This window comes from Convolutriloba macropyga, chromosome 12 (genome assembly GCF_964194025.1).
Source record: "Convolutriloba macropyga chromosome 12, txConMacr16.3, whole genome shotgun sequence".
In the NCBI taxonomy this organism is placed as follows: domain Eukaryota; kingdom Metazoa; phylum Xenacoelomorpha; order Acoela; family Convolutidae; genus Convolutriloba; species Convolutriloba macropyga.
In genome coordinates, this window is record NC_134479.1 from 2780009 (window position 1) to 2802469 (window position 22461).

A 22461-nucleotide genomic window follows, 5' to 3' on the forward strand; every position below is an offset into this window, starting at 1 on the left:
TTAAAAAAGTCTAAGCAGAGATATGATTTTATTCTTGTTTAATTAATTTTGGTAGACATTTCAGTACATAACGCATATGGCGCTTTAAATAACAAAAATTTACATCCTTTATCAATTATAAATATTGTTTGTTCTGAATATTTTCCTTTAAGTTTATCTTCAACTTCAGATATATCAGAATTGAAATCATGTTTGAAATCTCTTCCTTAGCTGATTTTGTCATAACTTTGCATCTCATGTGAAATAGTTGATCGGGAGTTGAATTTTTTAGGTATTATTAACCGTTTTTGACGTTCTGTGTTTGTCATCAGAGCTTCAAAAAATTGTAACCTAAATATTCCATATTTAACAATAGTTATCATCTGTGATCTTAACATTAATAATGTATCGTAACTTAAATGTTTATTCTCTGAAACCTCCACAGATAGAATTTTAAAATGAAATGTATCAGGTCCCTGTTATTCTTGTTAGTACCAGTTGACAAGATTCTCTCGTTTGAGTATCACTCATTAAGTTTCCTCATTGTTTAGACGTATATTGTAACATATGAGAAGCAGGCTTGTTGATCTCGGTGTTTTTAAGGAGTAGTTGCATATCCAATTACTGATTCAGTTTAACCTTTCCTATATTCAGTATCGTCTAATAAATAAAATTTTGTTGGGTTGTGATTAACAGATGTTATTTTTTATAAAAAGTGTCCTCAAATTTGTCTTCAGTTCCACCATCAGCGGATTCGTTTTGCAGATCAACAAAACTGGTTTTATCTGTATGATTGAGTTATCGAAACTAGTTGCGTGGTGTTTGTTTAAACTTTAAGTAGTTCTAAACTCAGGGTTACAAGTTACACAATAATTCCCAATCATTTTAAATAGAAATTGTTTAATAAAAAAGAATGTTTATTTTTGTTATCAAGCATTCTTGCTTGTAGTATACCTTTTGAGTACAATTTTATTTTTTACTATTCTGATAAGCTTTTTAAATTTTAAGCAATCTAGTGGTAAAACGCTTTCAGCGTTTTGAAATTTTTTGTCATGTCTGATTGTGATATTCCACTTTTTGTTAAGAATTTAGTTTTTGAGCTTGTTTGTGGTATTGTTGTTGTATTTAATGAAAACTAACTAAATTTGATGTGAGTTTAGGTTTTTTGTGGGATGGGAAGTTCACAATAGTAAGAGTTGGTTGGCTGACCTCTGATGTTTTCAGTGTCCATAAAAAATTAAAATTAGTAAACGTTTAAAATTATCTTCATTTATCAAAATTGCATTAGCTAGATATCCACCACAAAATCTACCCGAAAATTTTATTTCATGATCTTCCATCACATCAGGAAATAGCTTTAATTACTAGAAGATGAGAACAACAATATTTGCTCGTCCTTTTTATGTTAAAGGGATCAATGTGACATTAAATGGTGCTTTCTTTTTAAATTGTCATTTATAACATTGTCAGCATTCCGTAGTTGAATGATTTCTCTTGCTGTCTTCTTTGAAAAAACTATAATTTTCTTAAAATTGTTCAGCTACTTACCTTGACAAAAAGTCCAAAAAACGATGTGATTTATTTTTGGTTTAATTATGGTTGCCATATTACTACGTAACAAATAGCGATCTTTAAAACAATAAATTACATCCTTTATCAATTATCAATATCATTTGTTCTGATTATTTCTCCTTTAGTTTCATATGTATCGACTTCAAATGCAATAGATTTCTTAGAAATCTCTTCCTTAGCTGATTCTGTGTATTTTTTTCATGTTTGTTCATCATGTTTTTAGGTATGTTTATCATGTGCAAAATAATTGATTCGGAGTTAAGCTTTATAAAAAAAAATATTCAGCGAGCTTTGATTTTCTTTGTTTGTCATCAGAGCTTCAAAATATATAAACTAAAATACTCCTCCGTATTTAACAATAGCGATCATCTGTGTTCTTAACATTGATAACGTATCGTACTCTAAATGATAATTCTCTGAAGCTTCCGCAGACAGAATTTTAAAATGAAATATATAAGATTCTTGTAATTCTTTTTGGTAATATTTAATGAGGTTCTCTCGTTTAAGCTTCTCTCATTAAGTTTCCTACAATTTTGAAGCAATATTGTAACATCTGTGAAGCAGGATCACTGATCTAGGTGTATATTCTTAAGGAATACGTGCATATCCAATTATTGATTCAGTTCAACCTTTCCAATATTCTGTATCTTCTAATATATAGTATTTTGTTAGATTGTGTTTAATAGATGTTATTTTATGACAAGTGTCCTCAATTTTTTCCTCGTTTTCGCCATCAGCGGATTTGTTTTGCAAATCAAAACACTGCTTTTATCTGTATGTTTGAGTTATTCAAACTAGTTGTGTGGTGTTTGTTGAGGCTTTAAGTAGTTTTAAACTCTTGAGTTACAAGTTTCAAAATAATTCTCAGACCTTTTTATTGGAAAATTATTAAAATATAAACATTCATTTTTGTCATCAAGCATTCTTGCTTGTAGTATAGCATTTAACTACAACTTTATTTTAGTATTTTGCTACCTTTATTATATCTACAACGGTGGAAAAACCACTTCACGTTTTTAAAAAATTATCAAGTTTGATAGTCATAGTCCTCTTTATTGTTAAAAAGTTAGACATTGAGCCCGTTTGTCGTATAGTTTGTGTGTTTAAAGAAATTTAACTAAATTTTCATGTCATGTACTGCGCCTTTGCTAACTGTTTGAAGTGCAAGAAATGTATATTATTTTTTAAAAAAGTGAACATTTAACTTTTAAATATTGAATAATTAATGTAACACACCCAGGTGATGGATGGTACAGTAATGAGTACTTTATGACTCTAGAGCCGTGCTACACCCGAATTGAGTCGTGTGCTATAATCCTATATTACCCATTATACTATAGAAAAAGGTGCTTAATGTTGCTAATTTTTAAAACCAAAGGAGCAGAAGTTCCCTGAAAACCGTTCCTTCAGCATGCATTTAAAAATTTGCAGCATTTGAGAAAAAACGTCAAGCCATTTATGACCCAAAATATATTTTAAATGCGGCTATTTTCTTTTTTTTTGTCCGTTTCTAAATGCTTCTCTTGAGGTATTAATTTATAGTTCATAACGAACTGAAAGTGATTGAGACCTAAAACGTACGCCAGTAGAAACAAGGATTATTGTTTCTTATTATGATAGGAACTCTCACAAAATGAAAGATGGACAAAAATGAATTCGTCACAGTAACAAAAACAACCTCGAGGTTCCCGTAGAAAGCAAAGATCATTCTAAATCAAGGACGAGTTCATTTTAGTCTTTGAGAATGGGCGCTGAGAAGGAGCTGTAGTGTCTCTCCTCTCTTCTGGTATTTTTGTGGGTTGAGTGGGTTAGAAGAAGAAGCCCACTATCTTGCCCCCCACGTTCCTCTTCCTGGCCTCATTGTGATCCATGATACCTGAGGAGGTAGTGAGGATGACATGACCAAACTGACGCGATGGCAACAAGTGAGTACTCCACTGCTCAATATCTGCCACCTTCAACACACAAACACATCCTCCATTCACAAACTACTTTACAAAAAACACAAAAGCACTTCAATTTAACATACAAATAACATCATCACCCACTAATGTCCGCTGAGTTGCTTTTAAGACTAATCGTACAACAAAAATGCAACAAAATTTGCTCTTAGATTCTTGTAACAAAATTTTCTCCATTAAAAAAATATTGTTAACGTGTTAATGTAAACTCAATAATGTAAAACCTATTTAACTCAATATTCAAACATATATCTAACAAATTCAGGAAAGTGGGAAAATCCCCAACAAGGATCCAGTGCATCAGATATTCCCCGTTACAAAATGAACTATGTCTTCCCAGAAATTCAACAACCATGCGCCCACTATTAGTTTTGAAAAGTGCACCACTTGTTCACGCTTTGGCCTTCGGCTTGTTTCATTCGAGGATGAAAGAAATCTGCCATGCGAAAAAACATCAATAAACGTAGCTGGCAGATTGCCAGAAAATAGCTGCAATACCTTCGTAGAACTGCGAAGTCAATATGCCACGGTCAACATTAGAGCGAAGAAGAAACACTTCACTTCTTATACTAATAGCTGAGACGTCAAATTTTAATTCAGACGATCTATAACTTGTATTCGTTTTTGGCTAACCTTAAACATGCAGCTAGTTTCTCAGTTAACAATAAGTTTGACTGGGATGTATACGAGTTTATGTAATTAGAGAACTATTCCGTTTTCAACTCTACCCATATTCCTCTACAAACACAGCGTTTAAAATATTTAGATAACCAAGTGGTAGGCATCATGTACCTAGTGCGGAGCTTTTAGAAAGACCAGTTAGCTTAGATCAACCCTGTCAATGCAAATCTCTTCAATAGCTTTCGTCAATCAGTTTTCTCCTAATACTGATGTACCGACGTTGATGAAAAATGAATTTATGCCAGACGTCCATCTCTCGGAGGAAAACTACCTGCAATTTAAGTGATACCTGAGCTACTGCAGACAGTTCTTACGGGCATCATTGCAGCTTGTGTCCGTTTTCCTCAATTTACATTAGGTTTTTGCTCTAAATCCTCTCATTTAATATACATTCACTGTTCAGCGTCATTCTGTCTAAAACTCGTATGCCAGCTTCTGGAAACGTACTCATGTAACTCCTCTTAAGACGTTTTTTCTCAAATTTTTGTAATTTTAGGTATAACTAAGAACGTGTACCTGGTCAATCAAATGCCACTGTCTCGTTCGCAAACGTTGATCTCAACTTTGTACGTTGAATTTTATTTATGTTTTTTTATCATTTGGTGCATAGCAATGGAGCGGATACTCCAGTTATTTGTAGCGCCAAGTGGATTTTGAAGTACCCCATAAATATTTTATTTTTTATCCTCAGAAATATAAAGAATGGGGTTTGCTCCTAAGCGGCGCAGGACAATCCAATGGATCAGTAGTGATCCCTACTTTGAGACATCACTGCATCGTATATAATTTTAAAGACAAGGCACTATAGCTCTTATAAAGCTGCATCATGAGAATTGAATTTCTTTATAAGCTTATTTGTTATTAGTCTAGTCTCCCCTCCCTCACTATGTCACTGCATGAACTATCACTGTCAGTCGGCCGTTTGGAACCACGACACCCTCTAGGGCATAAGATAGCACTGCGCAGGAGAGCAAAACTTATTCTCGTGCGTATGTATGTAATGGCGTCCGAGTAGTATGATTCGTCTTTCTTTTCAGCAAATTTGCTAGCTAGTTGTTTTAAAGGACGCGTCGCGGGCACTCCGACGACTCATATTTTTAAGCTTCTACGGAGTTTTTCGGGCATGACTTGACGAGTGGGATGACTTGGCAAGATCTTCACGTCAAGTAAATAAACCTGGCCCCATAGGCCATTCGTTTTAAATTCTAATCGCCCGTTTTGATCAGTGCTAGCACTTTTGTGTATAAAGGACTCGCCTTGAAGCATCTGAAGAGTCGACTCAACCTCGACATCATAGCAAACGTCATGCATAATCTTAGCAAAGGTGTCTCGGATCTCGTTTGGTCTAATGTGTGTATACACAGCCTTCGCACAGTAGAGAGCATGTGACAGGGCGAACATCACCACATGGACAATTGATGAGCGTATTTTTGGCCTCGATGTTATATCTAATTCAAAGCCCGTCGCTAAATTAGGACTTGGTTAGCGTGAAACCGCAACATTTAAGCGGTAGAGCTGTGAGCCAGTTCGATGCTCCTTTTTCCAAAATCATTTCTATTACGTGGCGTTGCTCGGTCTGAAGGCTTTCCATGAGATTCTTCTTACGCGATCGAATTTTATTCAGGCGTGCGGTTCGTTGGTCGTGCGTTTTGCGTTCGTGGGTGAGAGGAGCGCATGCGGTCAGCGAAGCCGCCTCCTGCGTTTCGTAATCTACTGGCTCCATGATGTTTAGTCCGCCCTTCCGGGTTGGTAGAGAACACAATCGCCGTGGCGATTGAGACACCGGAGACTCGAAGAACGACGGTAGGTCGTGCGTTTGGATGTTGGCTTCCGCGTCTGTGAAGAGATTCCATGAGTTTGGCGTTGTCCTAGAAAAAAAATTGGTTTTTGTTGCATGCCTCTTGTTAGGCATGCCTGAGCGTTTTGAGGAGATCTTTTTGCTACTTGCCCTAATCTTTTCAAGTCGCATACTTTACAGCTGTGGTTACCTTAAAGGTCTCATAGGCTTTCTCATTGCCTATTACAGATACTAGAACGCGTCAGCCCTCAAAAAATTCAACTGCCGTCCTCTCAAACAACCTGAGCGCCTTGATCTCTGGAGCCTCTTTTTTACTACTCATTGACATTTGGGTAGCGTTCACGGTAGAGCCGAAAATAGCTACCATGTTCAATTAGTTGTTTGAAGAACAAGAGTAAGTCCTCCAAACGTCCTACTGCGCCGCCATACCATTTTTGCGACACGTGCCTATTGTGAACAAGCTTGAACAAGGGAATGGTGGCTATTCCATAAAAAGCCATAGCAATGGGGTCCCTTTGAGTTGTGCCCCCTAGGGACTGCAGTGTTTTACATGCGACGTATAAATCGGAGGGGACTGACCATGAGTTTTGATTACCAAAACTCAAGGCGGGGCAAATTCTCTTGATATTTTCAACTACCAAGTCAAGGTTGAGGCAGTTGAAGGCGTTTTTTTGCGTCTATTAGGAGACCAGCTCAATTTTCAGGTTTTTCATATTCCGAGGGCAGAGAGTGAATTGAGTGTTCAATCCCGCACTTTTGGCCGAGGCTAAGTTGTTTGTTGCCACCCAAAAAGCTTAGGTCGTTTTCTATACGCTTGATGATGCATTTTGCCTATGATGCGACTAAGAACTTGCACGCCATTAGGTCGAACACCGGGTTTTTGTTGAAGGGGATTAGTGTGCATGCGTTGTACGCATCAAGATATTTTAAGTATTTTATTGGTATTATCGAAATGTCGAAAAAACTTCAAATTTTCACCTAACGACTGCTAAAATTGCTCCACTTCGCTCCACTTCGTGACCACAATCACCAGAAATTTGACTTAAAAATCAAGGAAATATGTTAACATACATCTTTAAAAATGCAGCTCCCCGATACTATCAAAACTCTTTGAATTGAGAACTATAGCTGGCAGATTGCCAGAGGATAGCTGGAATAGCTTCGTAGATCTGCAATCTGAAAACGAAAAAAAAAACAGACAAAAAAGTTCTCATTAAGAACTGAGATGTTAAATTTTGATTAAATTATGGACAATTATTGCTGCTTCCATTAGCTGCTCTTAAATAACCTTCAATTAGAGTGATATATAACCAATTAACCTGATCTCTGAATTAAAGTAAAGTCAATTTCAGAGAGTAAGTCATTTTTGAGAGTGAGGTAAGTCACGTGACAAAAAAATGAAACGCGCCAATGAACAAAAAACTCTAACCACTAAGAGCGAAAAATGACGTCATGCACGCAATTGTTGAAATTGCATGAACGAATGAACAAAAAGCTGTGACGTCATATGGTTGTAGCAAAAATCTTGAAAAAAAAACCAAGAGAAGGCCAATAATAGCCTCAGCTATCGCTTCACGGCTATGAAAAAACAAACCACCAACTATTAAACACATCACCAGCTATCACAGCTATTCAACAACTTGTTCCAGAGCCAATCAAGACCAACTGGTGTCTAAAAAGGTCAACTCAAAACTTTGATTTAATTGAAAGATCTTTGGAACTGGTTTCATTTCTATTGAGCTTTGCGATATAAAAACAATATCGTATTAGATACAAACCTCAACGTCAAATCTAGGAGAGATACATCCGCATTTGTTCAGTTTTCCATTGAGCTGAACAATTATTTTTCCTGCTCTGTGGTCATCAATGTGCTCAAAGCTGCCAATGTAGCCATACTTTTGCATTAGCTTCAAGAAACGAATGATCACTTTGCTGCATGGGCGAATGAGAACTTGCCTCTTTCCTCTCTTTCCGGCATTGTTGATTGCGTTGCACGCGTCAGCTAATACATTCATTCGCACCATTATGTGTCACTTATTGCTCTGAAAATCCGCATATGATTGTTCTTAAAATCTATTAATATCGACTCAAAAGTTTTCTCTTGGGATGTTTTCCGTTTGTGTAATGGCACATTCTCTGTAACTGGGGGGGGGGGGGGGTACATAAAGTACTGGGGGGTACAAACGGAAAAGATCCACCGGATCTTTTCTGTTTGCTCACACCCCACCCCCCCCCCCCCATGCTCCCTCAGTTACAGACTTGTCATTACACGTCAAATCATTATTAAAAATTATTAATATTAAATCATTATTATTAATTTATTTGACATTTTAAAGCATGTATATATCTAACCTTAGGGTTATATTCTGAGTAATTTACACGTTTCAACAAAAAAATGCACATGCGTTGGGGGTTGCACATAATGTGCACCTACTAAGCTGGGGGGGGGGGGGGTCACAAACGAAAAGATCCGATCGACCAATCATTTTTAATATTTAAAAAACCGGTAAACTCCAACTAATGGACGGAACACTGAGCCCGCACTATGAAACATCACAGCAGCGTGTGTAATTTACCGCAAAAACATTGTATTTTAAACTTACATCACCATTAAATGACACATCCACTAAATCAGCGGCTACATAAAAGGGCCTAATCTTATTTTTTTCAAGAGAACAATATAAAATATGGAATCATTTCCGTTTGTGCCCCAGCTTAGTGAGTGCATATTATTTGCAGCCCCCAGACGCACGCTCTATATTTTTACATGATGATTTACTGTCATGGCACGTGCTCTAACTGGGGCGAGCATACCGTACTGGAGGGGGGCGCAAACGAAAGATCCAAAACATGGTACACTCAAATGGACGGTTTAGCCATGGGTGCTTCACTGGCGGCAATTTTGGAAAATGTGGACAAAATCTTTTGAAAAATTCTTGCGAAAACCAAATGTGAGAAGGGAGAACAATACTTCTGACATGAAGGGAATGTGCATTGATTATAACCGACGCGTTTTTTTCCCCGAGGGAAAGGAGTCGAGTGCGAATCATGTAAAAACTGGTTTCATACACAATGCCAAGCTATTACTGACGTGACGCTATTTGTGAACGAGTGCTTCACTGGGGGTAAATTTAGCAAATATATGGACAAATTCTTTGGGTTCTTTGGGACAATACTTGTAAAACCAAATATGTGAAGGGAGATCAAAGACCTGACGTGAAAGAATTGTGCATTGATTGTAACCGGCGCGATGTTTTCCGAGGGAAAAAAAATCGATTGCGAATGATGTGTAAACTGGTTTCGTGCAAAACGCTAAACTATTACTGACACAAAGTATAAGTACATGCAAGAAATTGTGTGGATGTATTCCTATTAAGCAGAAAAAGGTACAACCGAGTACACGCAAGAATCAAAATTCATAAAAAAGTATGTCGATGACATAGTGTGCACAGTTAAAGGGAACCCTCTAGGGTACCCTGAGCATGGGAATTCTCTTCATAAACTTCTATTCCACTATTGAGACACCCAACGGTAATGGAACCCTGGCCTTCCTAGACCTGAACATAAACGTAGAAGCTGAATTTAAAGTTAGCTGTTATTGGTATCAGAAATCTTTTGACACCGTCATTATCTTAAATTTCAATAGCTGTGCACCGTGAAAATGTAAGAAAAATTTAATTTCAAGATACTGTACATATAATTTTCAATGCAAATAGTGATTTCTAATCCTTTGAGGTAGTTCTTAAGAAAATGTGGAGATCAGTATATGGCTGAAAATCAGTATCCGGCTGAGCTTAAACTGATATTTTTTGTTCAAACAGGAGAAACATCACTGAATGTTTCACAAATAGACAGAGTAGATTGTGTGACATTTAGAAAATTTTCAAAACGAGAAAATTATGAGCTTGTTGGACCACCCTGAAATCCTCTTCTGGTACAAATCTGCAATCGCATGTGAAATATAAAGTCAAATGCATTAGATGCAATTCCATCTATATTGGCCAAAATCATCAAAAATGCTATCATTTGGATTTAGGAATTTTAAAGAACGATTCCCCTGTGGGACACCATTTGTTCCACAGGTGAATCGTTTTTTTTTGTGTTACAGAACGTTGTGTTACAGCTCATAATGTTGAACGGGACATTCATGATGATTTTTGAATTTTTTAAAAACTAATGATAAAAAAGCGCCCCACACCAAAATTTAGAAACCGCAAATAAACACGCGCGACGAAAACCTGGGGCGAGATGTGTGAAGTGCTTTTACTTTGAAGTAAAACACATACAAGGAATTTGACATTTGAAATTCAAAAAGAATTCTGGTACAAGTTTTTTTGACGTTTTTGAAAAATCCAACAAGTAAAGAATATCAACAAATAGATGTGAAAGTAAAAACTTAATTCCGGGAATTGTAATCAAGGATAGCCTTGAATTTCAAAAAATTCAAAAAGGATCCGATTAAAGATTGAACATTTTTGCCGTTTTAACTGTGAAGAAAATGATTATCTGATTTTAACTGCAAATTATTATAAAAATTCGTAGATACTTTAAGTCATTTTGAAGATTAAATTTTGGCTGGCAGTAAAAATGGCAAAAATGATGACAAAATGTTTTGAAGAATCTTTACAGAAACCAATGAAGGGAGAAGAAAACTCATGGAATGAGAGGAATATGCATTGATTGAAATAGACGCATTACGACGCGAGAGAGTTGAGTTCAAATCTTTTAAAAACTGATTTCATGCAAAATGTCATGGTATTACAGACACGGAGTTTTAAAATTGTAAAAAAAAGTAAGGATCTGTTAGTATTTTGCAAAAAACGGCACAACGGGGGACACTTAGAATATTAAAAAAATTTCAAGAGGTATGTGGGTGACATAGTGTGCACTCTTAAAGGAAACCCTCTAGAGTACCTTGAATATCCGATTTATCTGCACATAAACTTACAGTAACCTCGTGAGACTATAAAATAAACCTGGTGTTCCTAGACCTCATCATAAACGTAAAGGATGAATAAAAATTAGAAAATTAGCTGTCATTGGTATCAAAGTCTACTGAGAGCGAGCGGCATAATGTTAAATTTTTTTTACTGTAAACCGTTTACAGATAAAAAGAATATGATTCATCGGACTGTAAATGGAATATTCAATGCAACTAGTGAATGACAATCCTTTGATGAAACTCTATAATAAACAGCGATCTGGGCTGAAAATCAGTATTCAACTTCTAAATATTTTCAATGAGACGTTGGATAGAAAAGTCAAAAAGAAAAAGGATAAAGGAAGCCACATAACATGAACAACATCTCAAAACAACTAAGTGTGAACATAAATAAGCCTAAATTGATGTTTTTGGTTCAAGACAGAGCAAAAATAACTCAAATTATTACAAATATACTGAAAAACTGTTTTATATTCAAATGTTTTTTTACAACGAGAGATTTAAAAATTTGCTTGTCCACCCTGAAATCATCTTTTGTTAAAAACCTGAACTCGGATGTGGCACATACATTTACAAAAAATGCGATACAATCCATGTATGCCAAGCAACCCACAACAATACCACTAGAATTTAGGAAGATCGAAAGAAAAATTCCTCTGTTTGACATCACCTCATTGAATGTCGTGATACAGCGCATCATATTGATTGGGACATTCCTGGTGCATTTTGTGCGATTGAAAATTTAGTGACAAAAGAAGCGATGTACATCAAAAATTTCAGACTGTAACTAAATACGCAGGACGAGTGCCGGGGACGGCAACTGACCTTGGAGTTTTAAACCAAATTAAAAAAATTTGACTTTTCAAACTCAAAAACTATTTTGGTACATTATAATTCAAAAATTTGTCAACTGCAACAAATAAAAGATGACAGCAAACAGGAGTGAAAGTAAAAACTCCTTTTCAGGAGTTTTAAACAAAAAACTGGGGAAATCAAAAACTCCGGAGCAAAAACTCAATAATTCTGGTTGTATTAAATTTAATTAAAAGGTTGTAAATGTGGTTTCATCTGTTAAAATTTTCAGAGTTTTGATGTTCTTCCAACTCTATTTTTAGAATTTGATATATGGAACGAATGACATGTATATATATTTTGAAAAAAGTTATTCCATTATAAAATAAGTAAATTTGACGATGATTGCAAGGTTCAGAAAATCACGTTTTAGATCAGTTTAATTTTTGATTGTCAATTTCTGCTTCCCTCCTGTTTCTTAGGGAACTAAAATGAGATCTGTAAACCGATAAAGCTTGTGCCCCGGCTCATAATGCGCCTTTGTGATCCCAATTTGCGTCCCTGATCTAACAAAAAAAGCGCGACCCGAAAAGTACAAGTCAGTGATCGAACCAGTTTTGGTGCTCAATAGTCTTTGTTTTAATTTAAACCGCTATGCTATGACACAACTCAAAATTGTACAAAAAAGACTAGATAAATGGTCAATCTACGGTGATCTAACATGTAGAAAGGATTTTTGTAGAAGTGGTACTACTACTACTACTACTACTACTACTACTACTACTACTACTACTACTACTACTACTACTACTACTACTACTACTACTACTACTACTACTACTACTACTACTACTACTACTACTACTACTACTACTACTACTACTACTACTACTACTACTACTACTACTACTACTACTACTACTACTACTACTACTACTACTACTACTACTACTACTACTACTACTACTACTACTACTACTACTACTACTACTACTACTACTACTACTACTACTACTACTACTACTACTACTACTACTACTACTACTACTACTACTACTACTACTACTACTACTACTACTACTACTACTACTACTACTACTACTACTACTACTACTACTACTACTACTACTACTACTACTACTACTACTACTACTACTACTACTACTACTACTACTACTACTACTACTACTACTACTACTACTACTACTACTACTACTACTACTACTACTACTACTACTACTACTACTACTACTACGGCCGACTTGAATTTGGGGTAAGCGATCCGCGGATTACGGTATTAATCGGAGATTTCTCATTTCTGTTCCCAGAGCTCAGATAAAACTTGTTTTCGTTAGCCAAGATGTTAATCTAGCCAAAACTGAAAATGGCCCTATTTGAAAAGCGTTTCTTTGGTTTCTATTAGGTTTTAAAAAATTAATTAATTTTTGAAAAAACTGCACTTTTCTCTCAATTTTACAGATAAAAGTTATTTTTTCTCATCGTAGATTGATATTCACGCTTGAGAGCTTTCCAGAACACTTTTTTAAATCATTCTAGCTCTCTTATTTGTTGTTTTATTGACCGAGCGGAGTAGGGTGACATCCGCGGCCAAACAGTAAGGGAAATTGAAAACTCTGTTTCTTCATCAAAAATTAATATTTTTGATTTTTTCTTTCAATTTCGGTGCTGTATGACTAAGTTCTGGCATTTTTGATCTTGTAGTGCAGTTGCGTTTGGTGCCTGGAAACGACCTAATTTTTAGGTCATATAATGAAAGTGACCCAAACGAGTGACCACTGAACTGCAAGAAAAGTGGAATTAGGCAAAAACTCAAATATGAGTCCTGGAGTCTGAAATTTCGCATGTCAACTAAAAATAGTCATACAAGACAGGTAACATTTTGCTGGATTCTAATATCTATTAAAAACCGAGAAAAAAAGGTTTTTAAAATTATCGACTTGAATTTGGGTACGAATTTTGTATAATTTTTGGCCGGATGCGAATATCTGGAAGACGGTTAATTTTAATGAGCTCAGCAAAATATTTATGGAACCTCAATTTCAGAATGCTATCCGGGTTCAAAAGGGCCGATTTTTCAATTCAAATAGCATCAGAAAAATTGAAAAACTATTTCGAACACCAGAAGCATTTTCCGACGAGACTCAGCAAAAATAAGGCCATTCAAAATTTATGCTACTGAGGATTGTGCTTCAAAATGTTTTGAAATAAACATGTTAAGAGTCAGCGATCTCGTAATTTTCAGCTCCCAATTCTAAAAACAGAGTTCTGAAATTTATGTCAAACTCTTTCCAAGCAGCAGAAAATTATTAAAGTTGATAGGTCGTTTTTGCAACTTTTTTTTCGTTCTAATGCTTTCAGTTTGCTTGTTGGGTCACAAAGCTTAACGAAAACAATTTTTTAAACACAACTTTTCACTGGAAAAACCGTTGTGTTGTTGTTTTCAGTTGATTTTGATTTTTTGTGAAAAACTTGAGTTTGGGTACATCTCAGTTTGTTCAAGTCAAACTGAAAAAGATGAGATCCATTCAAAGAGAATACCATAAATAAAAATGATCATTTTCATGCCAGAAAGTTTTTCAGTACTTTTCGGATATAGTTGTTTTCCTCCAGTTTTTGTTTTTTGAAGCAGAAAGAATAATAACTTCGAAAAAAAGGAAGCAAAAAAATCTGAAACAAAAAAATAAGAGTTCAAGGTACAGAAAAACGAATTTGAGAACGGTTTCTGATGTCATTTCTGAAATACTGTTTTTTGTTACAATTCAGTTTTATGGAGAAAAAAATACTTACGTTGATGAAATTGCACATATCTTAATAATACAAGGGGAAAACTTTGAAAAACCAAAAAACTAGAATTTGGGTTCGAAAAAAAAATGCCAAAGTGGCCCTATTGGTCTGGTCGCCAGGTTTTTCTATTAAACATAAAAATAATTGTCATACCAATTCCTCGACTTCCTCATGGATGTTCGTACGGAAAAATCCAGCCTAAATCATTTAAAGACATTAAAAATTAGCCCAAAATTTTGGTATGAGTAGAATGCTTTTGAGTGCTTTCAATTTTTTCGAAGTCCATTGCCAGATTAGGGATCAATTACAGGGAAAAAAGTGGCCTAAAATAACAAACATACGTTTTGTTTGCTACAGGGGTAAGAAAAAATGATTTCTACGGGGTCAGAGCCTTCAAATCGAGACGATCCACTATTTTTTTTTCAAATTGATCTTTTTTGCTTTAAGTCAAAAACTTTGGCCCCTCCATTTTTTTCAAAACACCTCCTCATCCACGGGATAGTGAAAAAATCTGCCTGTAAACCTCTTGGAGACGATGTGTATCACATTATTATAAAAATTAAGTGTTTCAGAGTTGCGAAATCCGGAGTTTTTAAAAAAAATTTTGCGGTTTTCAATTTTCTCTAAGTCCATCACCTGTTTAGGGATTAATTACCGGAAACAAACATGGGCTTAAAATAACGGACATAAAATTAGATTTCTCGGGGGGTCAAAAAAATAGGGGATCATCCCGAGTTGAAGGCCAGAGCTCTCAACTAGAGATGATCCCATATTTTTTTTTTCAAATTGATTTTTTTTCCTAAAGTGAAAGTCTTTGGCCGCTCCATTTTTACAAAGCACCTCTTCATCAACGGGATAGTTAACAATTCTGCCTATGAACGGCTTGGAGAAGACTGGTATCACAATATAATAAAAATTAAGTGATTTAGAGTTGCAAAATCCGGAGTTTTTAAAAAAAAATTTGCGGATTTCAATTTTCTCTAAGTCCATCGCCTATTTAGGGAATAATGACCGGAAACAAACATGGGCTTAAAACAACGGACTTAAAATGGAATTTCTCGGGGGGTCAAAAAAAAGGGGATCATCCCAAGATGAAGGCCAGAGCCCTCAACTCGAGATGATCCCCTATTTTTTTTTCAAATTGATTTTTTTTGCCTAAAGTCAAAGTCTTTGGCTGCTCCATTTTATTCAAAACACCTCTTCATCCTTGCGATAGTTAACAAATCTGCCTGTGCTGTGAACGGCTTGGAGAAGAAGATTGGTATCACAATATAATAAAAATTAAGTGTTTTAGAGGTGCGGAATCCGGAGTTTTTAAAAAAAATTTTGCGGATTTCAATTTTCTCTAAGTCCATCACCTGTTTAGGGGTGAATTACCGGAAACAAAAATGGGTTTAAAACAACGGACATAAACTGGGATTTCTCGGGGGTAAAAAAAGGGGATCATCCCGAGTTGAAGGCCAGAGCCCTCAACTCGAGATGATCCCATTTTTTTTTCAAATTGATTTTTTTTTCTTAAAGTGAAAAAGTCTTTGGCCGCTCCATTTTTTTCAAAACACCTCTTCATCAACGGGATAATTAAAAATTCTGCCTGTGAACGGCTTGAAGAAGATTGGTATCACAATATAATAAAAATTAAGTGATTTAGAATTGCAAAATCCGGAGTTTTTAAAAAAACTTTTGCGGATTTCAATTTTCTCTAAGTCCATCGCCTGTTTAGGGATTAATTACCGGAAACAAACATGGGCTTAAAATAACGGACATAAAATGGAATTTCTCAGGGGGTCAAAAAAATAGGGGATCATCCCGAGACGAAGGCCAGAGCCCTCAACTCGAGATGATCCCCTATTTTTTTTTCAAATTGATTTTTTTTGCTTACAGTCAAAGTTTTTGGCTGCTCCATTTTTCTCAAAACACCTCTTCATCCTTGCGATAGTTAACAAATCTGCCTGTGAACGGCTTGGAGAAGAAGATTGGTATCACAATTTAATAAAAATTAAGTGTTTTACAGTTGCGAAATCCGGAGTTTTTGAAAAATTTTTTGCGGATTTCAATTTTCTCCAAGTCCATCACCTGTTTAGGGGTGAATTACCGGAAACAAAAATGGGATTAAAATAACGGACATAAACTGGGATTTCTCGTGGGGTAAAAAAAAAGGGGATCATCCCGAGTTGAAGGCCAGAGCCCTCAACTCGAGATGATCCCATTATTTTTTTCAAATTGATTTTTTTTCTTAAAGTGAAAGTCTTTGGCCGCTCCATTTTTTTCAAAGCACCTCTTCATCAACGGGATAATTAACAATTCTGCCTGTGAGCGGCTTGGAGAAGATTGATATCACAATATAATAAAAATTAAGTGATTTAGAGTTGCAAAATCCGGAGTTTTTAAAAAAAATTTTGCGGATTTCAATTTTCTCTAAGTCCATCGCCTGTTTAGCGATTAATTACCGGAAACAAACATGGGCTTAAAATAACGGAAATAAAATGGAATTTCTCGGGGGTTCCAAAAATAGGGGATCATCCCGAGATGAAGGCCAGAGCCCTCAACTCGAGATGATCCCCTATTTTTTTTTCCAAATTGATTTTTTTTGCTTAAAGTCAAAGTCTTTGGCCGCTCCATTTTTTTCAAAACACCTCTTCATCCACGGGATAGTTAACAATTCTGCCTGTGATCGGCTTGGAGAAGATTGGTAACACAATATAATAAAAATTAAGTGTTTTAGAGTTGCGAAATCCGGTGTTTTTAAAAAAAATTTTGCGGATTTCAATTTTCTCTAAGTCTATCGCCTGTTTAGGAGTTAATTACCGTACACAAACATGGACTTAAAATAACGGATATGAAATAAAATTTCTAGGGGGGTCAAAAAGGAGGGGATCACCCCGAGTTGAAGGTCAGTGCCCTCAACTCGAGATGATCCCCTACTTTTTTTTTTTAAATTGATTTTTTTTGGTTGAAGTCAAAGTCTTTGGGCCCTCCATTTTTTTCAAAACAACTGCTCATCAACGGGATAGTTAACAATTCTGCCTGTAAACGGCTTAGAGAAGATTGGTGTCACATGAAGGACGCAGAAAAAAAAACGTTTTGCGAAACTACAAATTGAAGTTTTTTTCGGACTGAACATGTTTATGACATCGATGAGTAGCCATTTTTGGCCATTTTGAATTAGTTCTTTGAACACTATACCCACTCATCTATTTATTTGAAGAATTCTAGTTATGCAGATATGCAAAACCAAAGCAGTTGACAGTTTTTGATCGTTTAGGCACGTTACGGTCCTCTTGCAGCGTCTACTGCAAGAACGTAAAATGTTGAACTCAGTTCGAGATAAGATAGGTCTTGGTCCTCAAGAGCTCAAATGAGTCTCATTTTAAAACTCAGCACACTTTCTGTTAAAAACTGGATTTTACAACATCCCTTGTAATAGTGGATCCCTGCAGGAATTGATTATAATCCAAAATTATAAAGTTGGAATATTCAAGTTGAAAATCGTAAATGGTCAATTTTATTAGCCTTTCTATGCTTTTAAAACAGCAGAACCACATTTCTACTGAATTTCATACACAATTCAAAAAGAAAAGTTTAGTCGGCATCAGGAACGTGATAATAAGGTCTCGATGGACTTCCAGCCAGGTGTTTATTTTAGTTCAAATAATTTTTGTTTAATTGGTTGCTTCGCTGTCTCCCGTCACGTTGAAATAAATATAAATAGGGATCAAACAACGCAAAAAACAACGTTCAAGGGCATATTGAGCTAGAAATAGCTCACATAAATGACAGAAGCTAAAATTGTATGTTTTGCGTAACGACAAGTTCAAGCTGAGACTTCAGCTCGAGATGATCTTCTAATTTCTTCAATTTGTGTTTTTTGGTTAATTTTGAAGTCGTTTTACACTCAATTTTTTTTTCAAAACAACTTCTATTCGACTCAATAGGTAACAGTTGCGACTTTGATCGAATTGCAGACAATTGTTAATCTAATGTTTAGTTATATCTTCATAATGTTTAGTAAAACTTACTTTCTGCTAAACAAAATAGCAGATATCATTTTCCATATTGTACATCACCTGACTGAATACGTGTGAATTTCAGCAATAAAATATTCGTTTTAAAAAAGCAAAAAAACTTTTCAGGGGGATCAAAAAATAGGGGATCTTCCCCAGTTGACAGCCCCGCAGAAAATTTGTCCAATAACAAAAGTTTTTAAAAAAACAAGATTTTAGTTTTTCAAAAATTTGAGAAGGATTTATGTCTCTAAGATAAATTTAAGTGTTTTAAGTTAAACTATTGCATTGGCCGCAACAAAAAATCAACCATACCCATTTTTTTGTCGAGTCATACTAGTCATATGAGTAGACATGAAAATGGGGATCGGGCCAAACTGTAATTTGGTCTCATTTTGAAAACTTGAAAATGGGCATCCCAAAACTGGAATTCGGGTACGACGATTTTAACTCGAAAATGGGCACTTGAATTTGGGTACTGAGATTCTGTAGCCAAACTTGAAAATGGGCCAAAAATGGGCCATTTTCAAGTTAGGCTACAGCTACTACTACTACTACTACTACTACTACTACTACTACTACTACTACTACTACTACTACTACTACTACTACTACTACTACTACTACTACTACTACTACTACTACTACTACTACTACTACTACTACTACTACTACTACTACTACTACTACTACTACTACTACTACTACTACTACTACTACTACTACTACTACTACTACTACTACTACTACTACTACTACTACTACTACTACTACTACTACTACTACTACTACTACTACTACTACTACTACTACTACTACTACTACTACTACTACTACTACTACTACTACTACTACTACTACTACTACTACTACTACTACTACTACTACTACTACTACTACTACTACTACTACTACTACTACTACTACTACTACTACTACTACTACTACTACTACTACTACTACTACTTCTACTACTACTACTACTACTACTACTACTACTACTACTACTACTACTACTACTACTACTACTACTACTACTACTACTACTACTACAACTACTACTACTACTATTACTACTACTACTACTACTACTACTACTACTACTACTACTACTACTACTACTACTACTACTACTACTACTACTACTACTACTACTGTTTCAACACTTTAATTCCAAATATGAAATAAAGGCACGGTTGGCAACAAATACAAACAAAGTAAGAAGAGTTATTTGTTTGGTTATTCTGTGAAGTGCTGTACGACGAAATTGTTGAAGGCATTTTTTGACCCGGTTGCTGCTTTCTCCTGCAATCTGGTGAACGATACTTTGTTTCGTACACAGTCTCCTTCGATTTGACTCATCCACGTTTTCCGTTGCCCCCCAGGAGCGCGTCTAGCATGGACGTATTGATCGGGCGGGTCCCAATCGAAGCACTGCGGGCTAATCTTCCTGGTTCCATTCTCTGGATGTGACCGTACCATTTTATCCGTTTGAGCATGATCATCGTGGATATTTGGGGCATTCGTGATCTTGACATAATTTCTTCGTTCGTTGCTTTCTCCAGATATGACACACGTAGAATTCTCCGAAGACAACCACAGTGGAAACTCTCAAGTTTTCTCTCCATTAATTTCGAAAGAGTCCAAGTCTCTGAGCTGTACAGCACGGCTGATAAAACGAGTGCTTTGTACAAATTGCACTTGAGGTGCACGCTGAGCTGCTTGCTCTTCCAGAGATTTTGGAAGTTAGCAAACCGTTGTCTACCTTCTGCAAGTTTGCAATTGACTTCCTGCAGGTCCCCATGCTTGAGGCTGACATATGATCAGAGATACTTGAACGCTTCTATGTTTTCAAACTCGTTTCCGAGAACATCTTGTACTTTGCAGGAAAACACGCGTGTGGCAACTGCTTTAGGTTTGCCACAGTATCTCGATTGGTGAAATTTTCGGCCATTGACTGTTTTGAACTTTCTTTCACACTTGTCACAGGTAAGGCTCGCCTCTAGTTGCTCGAACTTTGACTTGTCGACGACATTCTTTGACAAACCGGCTTTGCAGAATCTTGTTTGGTGCACTTTGCGTCCAGTAACTGTACTGAATTGCCGCTGACAATTCTGACATCTTAAAGACTCTTGGTCAGCCACCACTGACCGACTCTCATTGCTTTGGTGTTTGAAGGCTGAGATACGACTAGTTGCGCCACAAACTAGAAGACCAGTGCCTCATTAGCTCGACCATGTAAGCGGAGAGCCGCAGCACATGACCTACCCCCAGGGGACACCACGTGGAGGTGAGGTTGGATTTTGTCTAAAGGTCAGTAGACTACTACTACTACTACTACTACTACTACTACTACTACTACTACTACTACTACTACTACTACTACTACTACTACTACTACTACTACTACTACTACTACTACTACTACTACTACTACTACTACTACTACTACTACTACTACTACTACTACTACTACTACTACTACTACTACTACTACTACTACTACTACTACTACTACTACTACTACTACAACTACTACTACTACTACTACTACTACTACTACTACTACTACTACTACTATTACTACTGATACTACTACTTCTACTACCACTACTACTAATACTACTACTTCTACTACTACTACTACTACTACTACTACTACCACTACTACTACTACTACTACTACTACTACTACTACTACTACTACCACTACTACTACTACTACTACTACTACTACTACTACTACTACTACTACTACTACTACTACTACTACTACTACTACTACTACTACTACTACTACTGTTTCAACACTTTAATTCCAAATATGAAATAAAGGCACGGTTGGCAACAAATACAAATACAAATACAAATACAAACAAAACAAGAAGAGTTATTTGTTTGGTTATTCTGTGAAGTGCTGTACGACGAAATTGTTGAAGGCATTCTTTGACCCTGTTGCTGCTTTCTCCTGCAATCTGGTGAACGATACTTTGTTTCGTACACAGTCTCCTTCGATTTGACTCATCCACGTTTTCCGTTGCCCCCCAGGAGCGCGTCTGGCATGGGCGTATTGATCGGGCGGGTCCCAATCGAAGGCACTGCGGGCTAATCTTCCTGGTTCCATTCTCTGGATGTGACCGTACCATTTTATCCGTTTGAGCATGATCATCGTGGATAGTTGGGGCATTCGCGATCTTGACATAATTTCATCGTTCGTTGCTTTCTCCAGATATGACACACGTAGAATTCTCCGAAGACAACCACAGTGGAAACTCTCAAGTTTTCTCTCCATTAATTTCGAAAGAGTCCAAGTCTCTGAGCTGTACAGCACGGCTGATAAAACGAGTGCTTTGTACAAATTGCACTTGAGGTGCACGCTGAGCTGCTTGCTCTTCCAGAGATTTTGGAAGTTAGCAAACCGTTGTCTACCTTCTGCAAGTTTGCAATTGACTTCCTGCAGGTCTCCATGCTTGAGGCTGACATATGATCCGAGATACTTGAACGCTTCTATGTTTTCAAATTCGTTTCCGAGAACATCTTGTACTTTGCAGGAAAACACGCGTGTGGCAGCTGCTTTAGGTTTGCCACAGTATCTCGATTGGTGAACTTTTCGGCCATTGACTGTTTTGAACTTCCTTTCACACTTGTCACAGGTGAGGCTCGCCTCTAGTTGCTCGAACTTTGACTTGTCGACGACATTCTTTGACAAACCGGCTTTGCAGAATCTTGTTTGGTGCACTTTGCGTCCGGTAACTGTACTGAATTGCCGCTGACAGTTCTGACATCTTAAAGACTCTTGATCAGCCACCGCTGACCCACTCTCATTTTCTAGCGACTCTAAATCCGCTACTGCAGATTGTTGTTGTGAAGCTACCAACGCTGGCTTAGCCTCCGCTAAGCTTTTCAATCTGAGCTTCCGGCCATCTTGTG

The 22461-nt window shown here is 36.5% G+C and overlaps 2 protein-coding genes across 2 annotated transcripts in view; one reads left to right on the forward strand and one right to left on the reverse strand.

Moving 5' to 3' along the window:
• LOC142350294 (uncharacterized) overlaps nucleotides 1-22461 on the forward strand; it is a 68853-nt gene that overhangs the window by 34429 nt on the left and 11963 nt on the right. The window lies entirely within an intron of this gene.
• Nucleotides 3186-8053, reverse strand: LOC142351108 (small ribosomal subunit protein uS8-like). Its single transcript, XM_075403195.1, has 2 exons — nucleotides 7770-8053; nucleotides 3186-3506 (listed from the first exon to the last, which is right to left on the reverse strand). Exons 1-2 carry the CDS (start codon nucleotides 8013-8015, stop codon nucleotides 3360-3362), a joined length of 393 nt encoding a protein of 130 aa, XP_075259310.1. The 5' UTR covers nucleotides 8016-8053; the 3' UTR covers nucleotides 3186-3359.

What these genes read in the sequence shown, in the direction of transcription:
- LOC142351108 (XM_075403195.1), bottom strand. Translation starts at nt 8,015, where the DNA reads ATGGTGCGAATGAATGTATTAGCTGACGCGTGCAACGCAATCAACAAT. An exon ending in CTCCTAGATTTGACGTTGAG is followed by an intron (nt 3,507 to 7,769) that starts GTTTGTATCTAA and finishes TGTGTGTTGAAG; the next exon opens with GTGGCAGATATTGAGCAGTG.